At 45.5% G+C, this 14,283-nt stretch overlaps 1 protein-coding gene across 2 annotated transcripts in view; it reads left to right on the plus strand.

The window, feature by feature from the left end:
• dnajb4 (DnaJ heat shock protein family (Hsp40) member B4) overlaps nucleotides 1–14,283 on the plus strand; it is a 38,900-nt gene that overhangs the window by 1,021 nt on the left and 23,596 nt on the right. Inside the window, exons 2-3 of one of the 2 annotated variants that reach the window (XM_069939323.1) lie at nucleotides 2,979–3,547; nucleotides 5,005–5,156. In XM_069939323.1, coding sequence (XP_069795424.1) covers nucleotides 2,979–3,547; nucleotides 5,005–5,154 — 719 coding nt within the window. In that variant the 3' untranslated portion in view covers nucleotides 5,155–5,156. Of the gene's footprint in view, nucleotides 1–2,978; nucleotides 3,548–5,004; nucleotides 5,157–14,283 lie in introns of those variants that run through there. The other variant, XM_069939322.1, reaches the window with a different exon arrangement.

Below are 14,283 nucleotides of genomic sequence, written 5' to 3' on the forward strand. Positions count from 1 at the left end.
AGAGAGAGAGGGGGGAAGAGAGAGAGAGGGGGGGAAGAGAGAGAGAGGGGGGGAAGAGAGAGAGGGGGGGGGAGAGAGAGAGAGGGGGGGAAGAGAGAGAGAGGGGGGAAGAGAGAGAGGGGGGAAGAGAGAGAGAGGGGGGAAGAGAGAGAGGGGGGGAAGAGAGAGAGGGGGGGGAAGAGAGAGAGGGGGGGGAAGAGAGAGAGAGGGGGGAAGAGAGAGAGAGGGGGGAAGAGAGAGAGAGGGGGGAAGAGAGAGAGGGGGGAAGAGAGAGAGAGGGGGGAAGAGAGAGAGAGGGGGGAAGAGAGAGAGAGGGGGGAAGAGAGAGAGAGGGGGGAAGAGAGAGAGAGGGGGGAAGAGAGAGAGGGGGGGGAAGAGAGAGAGAGGGGGGAAGAGAGAGAGAGGGGGGAAGAGAGAGAGAGAGAGGGGGAAGAGAGAGAGAGAGAGGGGGGAAGAGAGAGAGAGAGAGAGGGGGGAAGAGAGAGAGAGAGAGGGGGGAAGAGAGAGAGAGAGAGGGGGAAGAGAGAGAGAGAGAGGGGGGAAGAGAGAGAGAGAGAGGGGGGAAGAGAGAGAGAGAGAGGGGGGAAGAGAGAGAGAGAGAGGGGGGAAGAGAGAGAGAGAGAGGGGGGAAGAGAGAGAGAGAGAGGGGGGAAGAGAGAGAGAGAGAGGGGGGAAGAGAGAGAGAGAGAGGGGGGAAGAGAGAGAGAGAGAGGGGGGAAGAGAGAGAGAGAGAGGGGGGAAGAGAGAGAGAGAGAGGGGGGAAGAGAGAGAGAGAGAGGGGGGAAGAGAGAGAGAGAGAGAGGGGGGAAGAGAGAGAGAGAGAGAGGGGGGAAGAGAGAGAGAGAGAGAGGGGGGAAGAGAGAGAGAGAGAGAGGGGGGAAGAGAGAGAGAGAGAGAGGGGGGAAGAGAGAGAGAGAGAGAGGGGGGAAGAGAGAGAGGGGGGGGGGGAAGAGAGAGAGAGGGGGGGGGGGAGGAAGTCTCGCCCGGGTTGAAGCCGGAACCTGCTGCAGCCGCTGTTTGGAATACCTCCCCCCCCCCCTTGCCATTTTCGTGCAAGCTTCTTTCCATCGACAATGGCGTGATAATCCAGGGCTTTTAGGTCATGAACCCACCCAGCCATAAACGAGTGTATTTTAAACAAGCTCTGTTTTGTACGTTTCGGTGAGGTTCACTCAATTCAACCTTCTCCATGGGAATTCGGCAACTGGAACTTGTGCTGCATTCCGTTACGTCATGGTTCTACCTCGCTTCTGAATCCAAGCACCAATCGCAATGTCATCTCCGCCTCTGCAGTTCGTCCACCAAGATGGAACTGGCCAGGGCACCCCTCACCTGCTTTGCAATCGGCAAGGGTCACTGTCCCTCTACTAGTGGTGGCTGAGCAATGATTGCCTGGTGGACGGGTTCAGACTATTGTCAACTCGTGTCCACTTACTAGGTTACCTCGTTCACATTATTGTCAGAGTACGTACCTGATATCACATGAGATTCCTTTATCCTGCCGGCTCAGCAGAATTACCTCGAATTGGTAGTGCAAAAAATAAACCGTACACGGTGTAAACCTGTCAATAAAAAACTGTAACAAATGTAAACAAGCGGACAGAGAGAGCAAAAAGAAAATCAATAAAGTGCACAAGTAAGAGTCCTTAATTGAGTTTGTCTGAGGGTGGAGGGGGAGCAGCTATTCCTGAACCTGGTGGTGCAAGTCTTTCCTGATGGCAGCAGTGAGAACAGAAAACACCAGTGATGACCTTGCCCTCGGATTGATTTGCCAAAATGCACTGGCTGAACAGAATATCCCTCTTTGAATGGTGGAAGACAAGAGGGCTGCACGGCTTGGATTCATCATATAGTTGCAAGTTGTTTCCACTTTCATCCTCTTTCACCCCTATCATAGAACATTACACTGTAACAGGTCCTTTGGCCCTTCAAACTATTTTTCTGTCTAGACCTGCTGACCTGCACCCAGTCCATAGCCTTCCATATCCCACCCATTCATGTACCTGTTCAAATTCTTCTTAAATGTTAAAATTGAGCCCGTATTCACCACTTTAGCTGGCAGCTTGTTTCACACTCCCACCACTCGGTGTGTGACGAGGTTCTCCCTAATGATCCCCCTAAACTTTTCCCCTTTTACCCTTAACCAATGTCCTCTAGTTTGTATCTCACTTACCCTCAGTGGAAAAAGCCAGCCTACATTTACTCTGTCTACACCCCTCATAATTTTAAATACCTCCATTAAATCTTCCCTCATTCTTCTATGCTCCAGGGAATAAAGTCCTAACCTATCTATCCTTTCCCTGTAATTCAGTTCCTGGCAACATCCTAGTAAATCTTCTCTGCCCTCTTTCAACCTTAGTTCAAAATTGCACAAAATACTCCAAATTTGGCCTCACCAATATCTTACACAATTTAACCATGACATCCTTATTCCTATACTCAATACAGTACTTTATGACCCTATCCACCTGTGACTCTATTTTCAGGGAACTATATATCTGTATTTCCAGATCCCTCTGTTCTACTGCTCTCCTCAGTGCCCTACCATTCACCATGCATGTCCTGTCTTGGTTTGTCCTTCCAAAGTGCAACACCTCACACTTATCCTGTAACATTCTTTGAAATCTTTCTTTCAATTCTGCTCAGCCAATCCCCTGGATCACGACCAAATTCTCCCTCAAGCTATTTACCTTCTGTTGTGCGATATTTCATGTCTCATCATTCATCGGTTTGAAGTTTTCACTTGACTTCCCCTGCAAATCCCTTGAGTTAGTTCAAGATGGTGGTCATGGGGAGGATGAATGGAGGAAGATTTTTGGGTTGGAGGAAAGAACTTTGAAATAAAGGGTGATTTGATTCAAGGAAGTAAGGATAATTTGATTTACAATTATATTACCTGGATCAAAAAAAAAATCTTTGCACACTGTTCAGGTATGGCCACAGACTGACATAAGTATCCTTTCTTTATTCTTTTATAGGGTTGAAAGGAGGAGCTGGTGGAACAGATGAGCAGGGAGGAACATTCCGGTACACTTTCCACGGAGATCCTCATGCTACCTTTGCTGCATTCTTTAATGGTGTCAACCCGTTTGAGATGTTCTTTGGAAGGAGGATGGCAAATGGCCAACATGAAGAGGCCATGGATGTGGACTCTGACATCTTTAGCCACTTTGGAATCTTCAGCCCCAGGGAACGGCACAGAGGAGGAATGATGGGGCAGATCCATCGCAAGCAGGACCCCCCCATCATCCATGAGCTAAGAGTGTCCTTGGAGGAGATCTACAACGGCTCCACCAAAAGGATGAGGATTTCCAGGAAGCGACTCAACCCTGATGGCAGGAGCATCAGGATGGAAGACAAAATACTGACAATTGAAATTAAAAAGGGCTGGAAGGAAGGAACTAAAATCACATTCCCAAAAGAAGGAGACGAAATGCCCAATACCATCCCAGCAGATGTGGTTTTTGTACTAAAGGATAAACCTCATCCCCATTTCAAGAGAGATGGATCAAATATTGTCTACAATGCTCGGGTCAGCCTGCGAGAGGTACGTTGGTGAAATGCCATTTGTAATTGTAACGTGAAACTGTGTCCTTCTTCCCTTATCTGTTGGATGAGCTGCACTTAAAAGCATTTCCAGCGCTTTTATGTGGCAACGTGCATTGAGTTCTGCCAGTTATAGTCTCAAGCACATTCCCTTTTATTCCCCCTTAAAGTTTAGGAATTGTCTCTCTGAACCTCTCTCTACCACAACTTGTAGGATTTTTTTCTAAATTACAATTTTTAGCTTTCTGATACCTCTCCCAATATCACTTCATTATCAGAGATTCCTTAGTTAATGTTCTTGTCAAATTTTACCCTGTATAAATGCAAAATGGTATTTCTGTAAAAAGCCCATTACAAATCCAAATTAATGATTGATCCAATATTTAGCAAAGAGTAAAAACAAAATAACCACCTGCAAGAGCTGCCCTTTCCCTATTTCCAACCCTTCCTTCCCTTCTCTGAACAGAAAACAGGCAGTCTGTCTTAACAAAAATCCCAAGGTTAAGTGTAGATAATCAAAGGGATTATTCTTTCGAGTTAAATGTCACAAATACTCTTGGTTTTGAGAACTTATAAAGAAAGCCACCTGGGTGAGGCCAAATTTGGAGTATTCATGTGTGCAGTTTTGGTCATCTTGCTAATGCAGTGGTTCTCAACCTTTTTCTTTCCACTCACATCCCACTTTAAGTAATCCCTATGCTGTCAGTGATCTGTGATTATTAAGGGATTGCTTAAGATGGGATGTGAGTAGGAAGGGAAGGGTGAGAATCACTGCTCTAGACCCAATCTTTTGCTTGAGAAAAATTGCCATTGGTCATTTCCTTTGGTGTTCTGAAACCATGCACATAACGAGTGTGATTAAAATAGTGGTTTTCAAACTTATTCTTTCCACCCACATACCACCTTAAACAATCCCTCACAGAACACCTATAGCGCAGGGAATACTTAAAGTGGTATGGGAGTGGAAAGAAAAAAGTTGAGAACCACTGTGCTAAAGGATAGGTATCAATAAGATTGAAAGAGTACAGAAAAGATTAACAGGGAAAGGTTAAAAGGGTTGGGACTTTATTCCCTGGATTGTAGAAAACGAGGGGAGATTTGATAGAGATATTTAAAATTAAAAGGGATATAGAGACAGTATATGTAGGTAGGCTTTTTCCACCGGGGGTAAGTGAGATACAAACCAGAGGACATGGGTTAAAGGGAAAAGGGGAGGAGCTTAGAGGGAACATGAGGAGGAACTTCTTCACACAGAAAATGGTGGGACTGTGGCTGCCAGTTGAAGTGGTGAATGTGGGCTCAATTTTAACATTTAAGAAAAATTTGGACAGAGACATGGATGGGAGGGGTATGGAGGTCTATGGACTGGGTGCAAGTCAGGGGACTAGGCAGATTAATAATTCGGCACAGACCAGAAGGGCCAAAAGGCCTGTTTATGAATTTGATTTTTATTTTTAGAGTTCTTTCTGCATATCAAAAATCTTCAGTGGATCTTGCCTGATTCCTGAATGGCACTCTTGGGAATTACAGCAAATTGGCTCGGCAGTCAAGAAGTTATTTCTCCAACTTGTGGCACTGTTGGGAACTTGTCCCTGCCCAGTTTATTAAACATATCTGGAAGTTGCTGTCTTTGTATTTTTTTCTCCAATCAGAAAGTTTTACTGTAAGAAATAGTGGGATGAGGATGACTTCTGAATTAACACAGATGTGTATGTATTGGAAGGAATGGCTTTGATGGGGTGAATCAGTGCATATCCTTCCAATCACTCAGCTGGATCGAAAATATGTAGGTTAAAAAAATGGAATTTCAACATTGTATTGTGTGGATAGAAGCGTAACATTTAGTCATCTGAACCATCACAAAAAGCAAGAATTCCTTTTCTTTTAGTGGCATTTTATCAGATATGGCAAAGGATTATAATATTCTTTTAATAGCCATAGTCACATAATGTAGGAGCCAAGATGCCACAAGTAAAATATAAAAGTCTGCAGATTAGTGTGATTGAAGTGAAAACACAATGCAGTGAAATGCAGCAGGTTAAACATTGTACTTTATAGAGCAAAGATAAATGTACATATAAGTAACAATTCAGGCTTGGGACAATTGGTCAGGGATACTGAAATACATTTGCTGAGAATCTTGACCGAGTGGAAGTGCTGAATGGTTTATAAATGAAGAATGAGTTTATAATTTTACCTTGATTCTTTGGCTTGGCTTCGCGGACGAAGATTTATGGAGGGGGTAAAAAGTCCACGTCAGCTGCAGGCTCGTTTGTGGCTGACAAGTCCGATGCGGGACAGGCAGACATGATTGCAGCGGTTGCAGGGGAAAATTGGTTGGTTGGGGTTGGGTGTTGGGTTTTTCCTCCTTTGCCTTTTGTCAGTGAGGTGGGCTCTGCGGTCTTCTTCAAAGGAGGTTGCTGCCCGCCAAACTGTGAGGCGCCAAGATGCACGGTTTGAGGCGTTATCAGCCCACTGGCGGTGGTCAATGTGGCAGGCACCAAGAGATTTCTTTAGGCAGTCCTTGTACCTTTTCTTTGGTGCACCTCTGTCACGGTGGCCAGTGGAGAGCTCGCCATATAACACGATCTTGGGAAGGCGATGGTCCTCCATTCTGGAGACGTGACCCATCCAGCGCAGCTGGATCTTCAGCAGCGTGGACTCGATGCTGTCGACCTCTGCCATCTCGAGTACTTCGACGTTAGGGATGTAAGCACTCCAATGGATGTTGAGGATGGAGCGGAGACAACGCTGGTGGAAGCGTTCTAGGAGCCGTAGGTGGTGCCGGTAGAGGACCCATGATTCAGAGCCGAACAGGAGTGTGGGTATGACAACGGCTCTGTATACGCTTATCTTTGTGAGGTTTTTCAGTTGGTTGTTTTTCCAGACTCTTTTGTGTAGTCTTCCAAAGGCGCTATTTGCCTTGGCGAGTCTGTTGTCTATCTCATTGTCGATCCTTGCATCTGATGAAATGGTGCAGCCGAGATAGGTAAACTGGTTGACCGTTTTGAGTTTCGTGTGCCCGATGGAGATGTGGGGGGGCTGGTAGTCATGGTGGGGAGCTGGCTGATGGAGGACCTCAGTTTTCTTCAGGCTGACTTCCAGGCCAAACATTTTGGCAGTTTCCGCAAAGCAGGACGTCAAGCGCTGAAGAGCTGGCTCTGAATGGGCAACTAAAGCGGCATCGTCTGCAAAGAGTAGTTCACGGACAAGTTTCTCTTGTGTCTTGGTGTGAGCTTGCAGGCGCCTCAGATTGAAGAGACTGCCATCCGTGCGGTACCGGATGTAAACAGCGTCTTCATTGTTGGGGTCTTTCATGGCTTGGTTCAGCATCATGCTGAAGAAGATTGAAAAGAGGGTTGGTGCGAGAACACAGCCTTGCTTCATGCCATTGTTAATGGAGAAGGGTTCAGAGAGCTCATTGCTGTATCTGACCTGACCTTGTTGGTTTTCGTGCAGTTGGATAATCATGTTGAGGAACTTTGGGGGACATCCGATGCGCTCTAGTATTTGCCAAAGCCCTTTCCTGCTCACGGTGTCGAAGGCTTTGGTGAGGTCAACAAAGGTGATGTAGAGTCCTTTGTTTTGTTTTTCAACTGTCCCTCTATCTGATTCTGATAAGTAATTCCTCTGCCATCTGGGCTCTGTGATGAGTAAGGGATTGCTTAAGGTAGGATGTGAGTGGGAAGGGAAGGTTGAGAATCACTGCTCTAGACCCAACAGTTACTAAAATATTTTGCTTGAGAAAAATTTTCATTGGCCCTTTTCCTTTGGAGTACTGAAACCGTGCACATAACGAGTCAATTAGGGGCAATGAATGAATACTGTGGTTTTCAAACTTTTTCTTCCCACTCACATCCCACCTTAAGCAATCCTTTACTTATCACAGAGCACCTAAGGCATAGAGAATACTTAAGATGGAGTTGGTGGGGGGCAGTTTGAAAACACTGCCTTAGATGAAGAAAGAGCAAAGGCATTGGACTATCCTGACGAGAGCAGAAAGAGAGGCCTAGTACAAAACAGGCCAATTTGGCCCAACTCATCCGTGCCAACCAAATTGGCTTTCTGGCTAATCCTATTTGGCTGGATTTGATCTTTATTCTCAGAAACACTTCCTATCCACAAAGATGTCCAAATATCTTATGAGTGCTGTAATTCTGATCACTTGTGTAGTTTCCTCTGACCAGATTCACACTACTTTTGGAGTAAAAATATTGCTCCTCAGGACCTTCTTAAATCTCTTCCCCTGTCATCTTTAATCTATGCCATAGTTTTTTTAAAGTTAGACATACAGCACAGTAACAGGCTATTTTGGCTCATGAGTCTGTGCCACCCAATTACACCTAATTAACCCAGAGTACGTTTTGAATGGTGGTATGAAACCGGAGCACCCGGAGGAAACAAATGCAGACACAGAGCGAACGTACAAACTCCTTATAGACAGCACGCGATTCGATCTCTGGTCCTGATCACTGGGACTGTAACAGCATTACGCAAACCGCTGGGCTAACCATGCTGCCTCTTGGTTCTAAAGTCATCTACTCCAAGGGAAAAAAAAGTCTGTGAACATTCAGTTTATCATGTCCCTCATGAGTTTATAAAACTGCACAAGATCATCCCTCAGCCTCTTTCTATTCAATGTCTCCCCACAAGTTATTTTCTGGCAAGGATGCATTCAGAAATTTTGAGGGTACAGAGTAGTTATGTCCCAGTGAGGATCAAAGGAAAGGCTGGAAGTCATAGGAAGGCTTGGTTTTCGAGGAATATTGGAAATTTGGTTAGGAGAAAAAGGGAGGTGTACAAGAGGTATAAAGAACAGAGAGCTGACAATTTGAAGGAGGACTACAAGGAGTGTAGAAGGAATCTTAAGAAAGAAATTAGAAAGGCCAAAAAAAAGGCATGAAGAGGCTTTGGCAGACAGAGTAAAAATAAATCCAAAGGGTTTCTATAAGTACATTAAAAGTAAAAGATTAGTGAGGGATAAAATTGGACCCCTTGTAGATAGTGAAGGTAGGCTGAGTGAGAAGTCAGAGGAAATGGGGGAAATTTTGAATGATTTCCATAGTATTCACTAGGGAAAAAAATATTGAACCAGTTGAGGTAAAGAAAAATAGTGGGGAGGTAATGAAGCATATAAGGATAACCGAGGAGGTAGTGATGGCTGTGTTGAAAAAGATAAAGGTGGATAAATCTCCGGGACCGGACAAAATATTCCCAAGGACACTCAGGGAGGCTAGTGGACAGATAGTGGGGCCATTAACAGAGATATTTAGGATGTCACTGGCCACAGGGGTGGTGCCAAAGGATTGGAGGGTGGCGCATGTGGTTCCGCTGTTTAAGAAAGGGTCTAAATGTATACCTGGGAATTATAGGCCCGTGAGTCTGACGTCTGTGGTGGGTAAGTTGATGGAAAGTGTTCTGAGGGATGGTATTTACAATTATTTGGAGGTACAGGAATTGCTAGGGAGTAATCAGCATGGTTTTGTCAGGGGTAGATCATGCTTGACAAACCTGATTGAGTTTTTCAAGGGGGTTACAAAAAAGGTTGATGAAGGGAAAGCTGTGGATGTTGTCTATTTAGACTTTAGTAAAGCTTTTGACAAAGTTACCCACCGGAGGTTAGGAAAAAAGGTGAAGGCATTAGGTATAAATAAGGAGGTAGTGAAATGGATTCAGCAATGGTTGGCTGGGAGGTGTCAGAGAGTAGTGGTAGAAAATTGTTTGTCCAATTGGAGGCCAGTGACTAGTGGAGTTCCTCAGGGATCGGTCCTGGGTCCACTATTGTTTGTTTTATATATACTAGAGCGCATCGGATGTCCCCCAAAGTTCCTCAACATGATTATCCAACTGCACGAAAACCAACAAGGTCGGGTCAGATACAGCAATGAGCTCTCTGAACCCTTCTCCATTAACAATGGCGTGAAGCAAGGCTGTGTTCTCGCACCAACCCTCTTTTCAATCTTCTTTAGCATGATGCTGAAACAAGCCATGAAAGACCCCAAAAATGAAGACGCTGTTTACATCCGGTACCGCACGGATGGCAGTCTCTTCAATCTGAGGCGCCTGCAAGCTCACACCAAGACACAAGAGAAACTTGTCCGTGAACTACTCTTTGCAGACGATGCCGCTTTAGTTGCCCATTCAGAGTCAGCTCTTCAGCGCTTGACGTCCTGCTTTGCGGAAACTGCCAAAATGTTTGGCCTGGAAGTCAGCCTGAAGAAAACTGAGGTCCTCCATCAGCCAGCTCCCCACCATGACTACCAGCCCCCCCACATCTCCATCGGGCACACGAAACTCAAAACGGTCAACCAGTTTACCTATCTCAGCTGCACCATTTCATCAGATGCAAGGATCGACAATGAGATAGACAACAGACTCGCCAAGGCAAATAGCGCCTTTGGAAGACTACACAAAAGAGTCAAGAAAAACAACCAACTGAAAAACCTCACAAAGATAAGCGTATACAGAGCCGTTGTCATACCCACACTCCTGTTTGGCTCTGAATCATGGGTCCTCTACCGGCATCACCTACGGCTCCTAGAACGCTTCCACCAGCGTTGTCTCCGCTCCATCCTCAACATCCATTGGAGCGCTTTCATCCCTAACGTCGAAGTACTCGAGATGGCAGAGGTCGACAGCATCGAGTCCACGCTGCTGAAGATCCAGCTGCGCTGGATGGGTCACGTCTCCAGAATGGAGGACCATCGCCTTCCCAAGATCGTGTTATATGGCGAGCTCTCCACTGGCCACCGTGACAGAGGTGCACCAAAGAAAAGGTACAAGGACTGCCTAAAGAAATCTCTTGGTGCCTGCCACATTGACCACTGCCAGTGGGCTGATATCGCCTCAAACCGTGCATCTTGGCGCCTCACAGTTTGGCGGGCAGCAACCTCCTTTGAAGAAGACCGCAGAGCCCACCTCACTGACAAAAGCTAAAGGAGGAAAAACCCAACACCCAACCCCAACCCACCAATTTTCCCCTGCAGCCGCTGCAACCGTGTCTGCCTGTCCCTCATCGGACTTGTCAGCCACAAACGAGCCTGCAGCTGACGTGGACTTTTTACCCCCTCCATAAATCTTTGTCCGCGAAGCCAAGCCAAAAATATATTAATGATCTGGAAGTAGGGGTGGAGAATTGGATAAGCAAGTTTGCGGATGATACAAAGATTGGTGGTGTTGTGGACAGTGAGGAAGATTACCGTAGATTTAAAGGTGATTTAGGAAGGCTGGAGGTGTGGGCTGAGAAATGGTTGATGGAATTTAATACAGATAAGTGTGAGGTGTTACATTTTGGAAAGGCAAATCTAAATAGGTCATATGCATTAAATGGTAGGCTATTGAGATGTGCAGAGCAACAAAGGGATTTAGGAGTGATGGTAAATAGTGCCCTCAAGGCTGATACTCAGGTAGATGGTGTGGTGAAGAAGCCATTTGGAATGTTGGCCTTCATAAATCGGAGTATTGAATTCAAGAGTAGGGAGGTTATGATGAAATTGTACAAGGCAATGGTGAGGCCAAATTTGGAGTACTGTGTACAGTTTTGGTCACCAAATTATAGGAAAGATAGAAACAAAATAGAGAGAGTGCAGAGAAGGTTCACGAGAATGTTGACGGGATTTCAAGGTTTGAGTTACAGGGAAAGGTTGTGCAGACTAGGGCTTTTTTCTCTGGAGCGTAGAAGATTGAGGGGGGACTTGATAGAGGTGTTTAAGATTTTTAAAAGGGACAGACAGAGTAAACGTGAATAGGCTTTTTCAATTAAGAGTGGGGGAGATTCAAACTAGAGAGCATGGTTTAAGATTGAAGGGGGAAAATTATGAGGTGAACATGAGGGGAAATTTCTTTACGCAAAGGGTTGTGGGGATGTGGAATGAGCTTCCGACAGACGTAGTTGAGGTGGGATCATTGGTTACATTTAAGGAAAGACTAGATAGTTACATGGATAGGAGAGGACTGGAGGGGTATGGACCGGGTGCTGGTCAGTGGGACTAGGAGGGTGGGGATTTGTTACGGCATGGGGCCGAACTGGCCTGTTCTGTGCTGTAAGTGGTTATGTGGTTGTAGCATATGGAAGGCCTTCAAGGACGAAATTTTGAGAGTGCAGAGATTGCATGCTCCTACCTGGAATAAAGGGATAGGAAACCTTGGTCTTCCAGGGATAATTGGAGAGTGCATTAAGGAAAGGAGGGGGGTATATATGTGGTATAGGCAACAAGGAACAAATGAGCTACTTGCAGAGTATAGAAAATGTAAGAGAATGCTTACAAACAAAATAGGGAAGGCATGAAGGTGGTTTGGCAGACAATGTGAAGGAAAATCCAAAGGGTTTCTACAAGTATATTAAAAGTAACATGATAGTAAGGGATAAAATTGGACCCCTAAAATATCAGAGTGGTCAACTATATGTGGAACCTCATGAAATGGGGGAGATCTTGAACTATTTTGTTTTGCGTCGGTATTTATGCAGGAAACTGGCATAGTGAATAAGGATGGAAGGGAAACAAATAGAAATGTCATGGAACATATGGAGTTTAAGGAGAAGGAGTTCCTTGCTGCCTTGCAATGAATAAAGGTAGACAAATCCCCTGGACTGGATATGATATTCCCCCGCACCTTGAGGGAGATAAGTGCTGAAATTGCAGGGCCCCTGGTGGATTTATTCAAAATGACCATAGTCATGAGGTAGATGACGGATGATTGGAGAGTAGCTCACGTTGTCCTACAGTTTAAGAAGGGCTCCAAAAGTAAATCAGGCAATTATAGGCCAGAGAGCCTGAGATCAGTAGAATGTAAATTATTTGAAGGATTTTTGAGCAATAGGATATATAGATACTTTTTGGACCAACATCAGCTGATTAAGGACAGTCAGGATGGATTTATGGGAGGTAAGTCATGTTTAACAAATTTTTTAGAGTTTTTTGAGGAAGTTATCAAGATGGTTGAAGAGGGTAAGGCTGTGAATGTTGCTTATATGGACTTTAGTCAGGCTTTTAACAAGGTTGCACATGAGAGGTTGGTTCAGAAGATTAGGACACTAGGGTATACATTAGAGAGGTTGCAAATTGGATTAGAAATTGGCTTGGTGGGAGAAAACAGAGAAGGGCTCCAGGAGTCTGCTTCTCAGACTGGAGGTCTGTGTCGAGTGGTGGGCCTCAGGGATCTGTGTTGGGACCATTATTGTTTGTTATCTCTATAAATGACCTGGATGATAACGTGGTGAATTGGATCAGCAGGTTTGCTGATTACACAAAGATAGGAGGCGTCATGGATTGCGAGGAAGATTTTCAAAGCTGGCAGAAGGATCTGGACCGGCTGGGAAAATGGGACAGTAAATGGCTGATGGAATTTAATACAGATAAGTATGAGGTGTTTCACTTTGGGTAGGATGTACACAGTAAACAGTAGGTCATTGAAGAGTCCAGAGGAGAAAAGAGATCTTGGAATACATATGCATTGTTCCCTGAAGGTGGCATCGCATGTGGACAGGGTTGTAAAGAAAGCTTTTGGCATCTTAGCCTTTATAAATCAAAGTATTGAGTAGAGAAGTTGGGATGTTATGTTGAAGTTATTCAAGTCATTGGTGAGGCCACACTTGGAATATTGTGTTCATTTCTGGTCGCCCAGCAGCAGGAAATATATTAATAACATTGAAAGATTGCAGAGAAGATTTACTAAGATGATGCCAGTTCTTCAGGAGTTGAGTTACAGATTATACTCCTTGGAATGAAGAAGAATGAGAGGAGACTTGATGGAGGTTTATGAGGGGTATAGATAGAGTAGATGTGAATGGGATGTTTTCACTTAGATTGGGGGAGATAAATACGAGAGGTCATAGCTTTAGGCTGAAAGGGGAGAGGTATAAGGGGATCATTAGGGGAAAGATTTTCACTCAGAGAGTGGTAGGAGTGTGGAATGAGTAGTGAATGCAGATTGAATCTTGAGTTTTAAAAATAAATTGGATAAATACATGGATAGGAGAGGTCTGGAGGGTTATGGAATGAGAGTAGGTCAGTGGAACTAGCTAGTTTTATTGGCCACAACTGACTGGAAGGGTTGAATGGCCTGTTTTTCTGTGCTGTAACATTCTATCTTTGGCTTGGCTTCGCGGACGAAGATTTATGGAGGGGGTAAATGTCCACGTCAGCTGCAGGCTCGTTTGAGGCTGACAAGTCCGATGCGGGACAGGCAGACACGGTTGCAGTGGTTGCAGGGGAAAATTGGTTGGTTGGGGTTGGGTGTTGGGTTTTTCCTCCTTTGCCTTTTGTCAGTGAGGTGGGCTCTGCGGTCTTCTTCAAAGGAGGTTGCTGCCCGCCAAACTGTGAGGCGCCAAGATGCACGGTTTGAGGCGATATCAGCCCACTGGCGGTGGTCAATGTGGCAGGCACCAAGAGATTTCTTTAGGCAGTCCTTGTACCTTTTCTTTGGTGCACCTCTGTCACGGTGGCCAGTGGAGAGCTCGCCATATAACACGATCTTGGGAAGGCGATGGTCCTCCATTCTGGAGACGTGACCCACCCAGCGCAGCTGGATCTTCAGTAGCATGGACTCGATGCTGTCGACCTCTGCCTTCTCGAGTACTTCGACGTTAGGGATGAAAGCGCTCCAATGAATGTTGAGGATGGAGCAGAGACAACGCTGGTGGAAGCGTTCTAGGAGCCGTAGGTGATGCCAGTAGAGGACCCATGATTCGGAGCCGAACAGGAGTGTGGGTATGACAACGGCTCTGTATACGCTTAT

The sequence above is a fragment of the Narcine bancroftii genome, chromosome 5 (genome assembly GCF_036971445.1).
Source record: "Narcine bancroftii isolate sNarBan1 chromosome 5, sNarBan1.hap1, whole genome shotgun sequence".
In the NCBI taxonomy this organism is placed as follows: Eukaryota; Metazoa; Chordata; class Chondrichthyes; order Torpediniformes; family Narcinidae; genus Narcine; species Narcine bancroftii.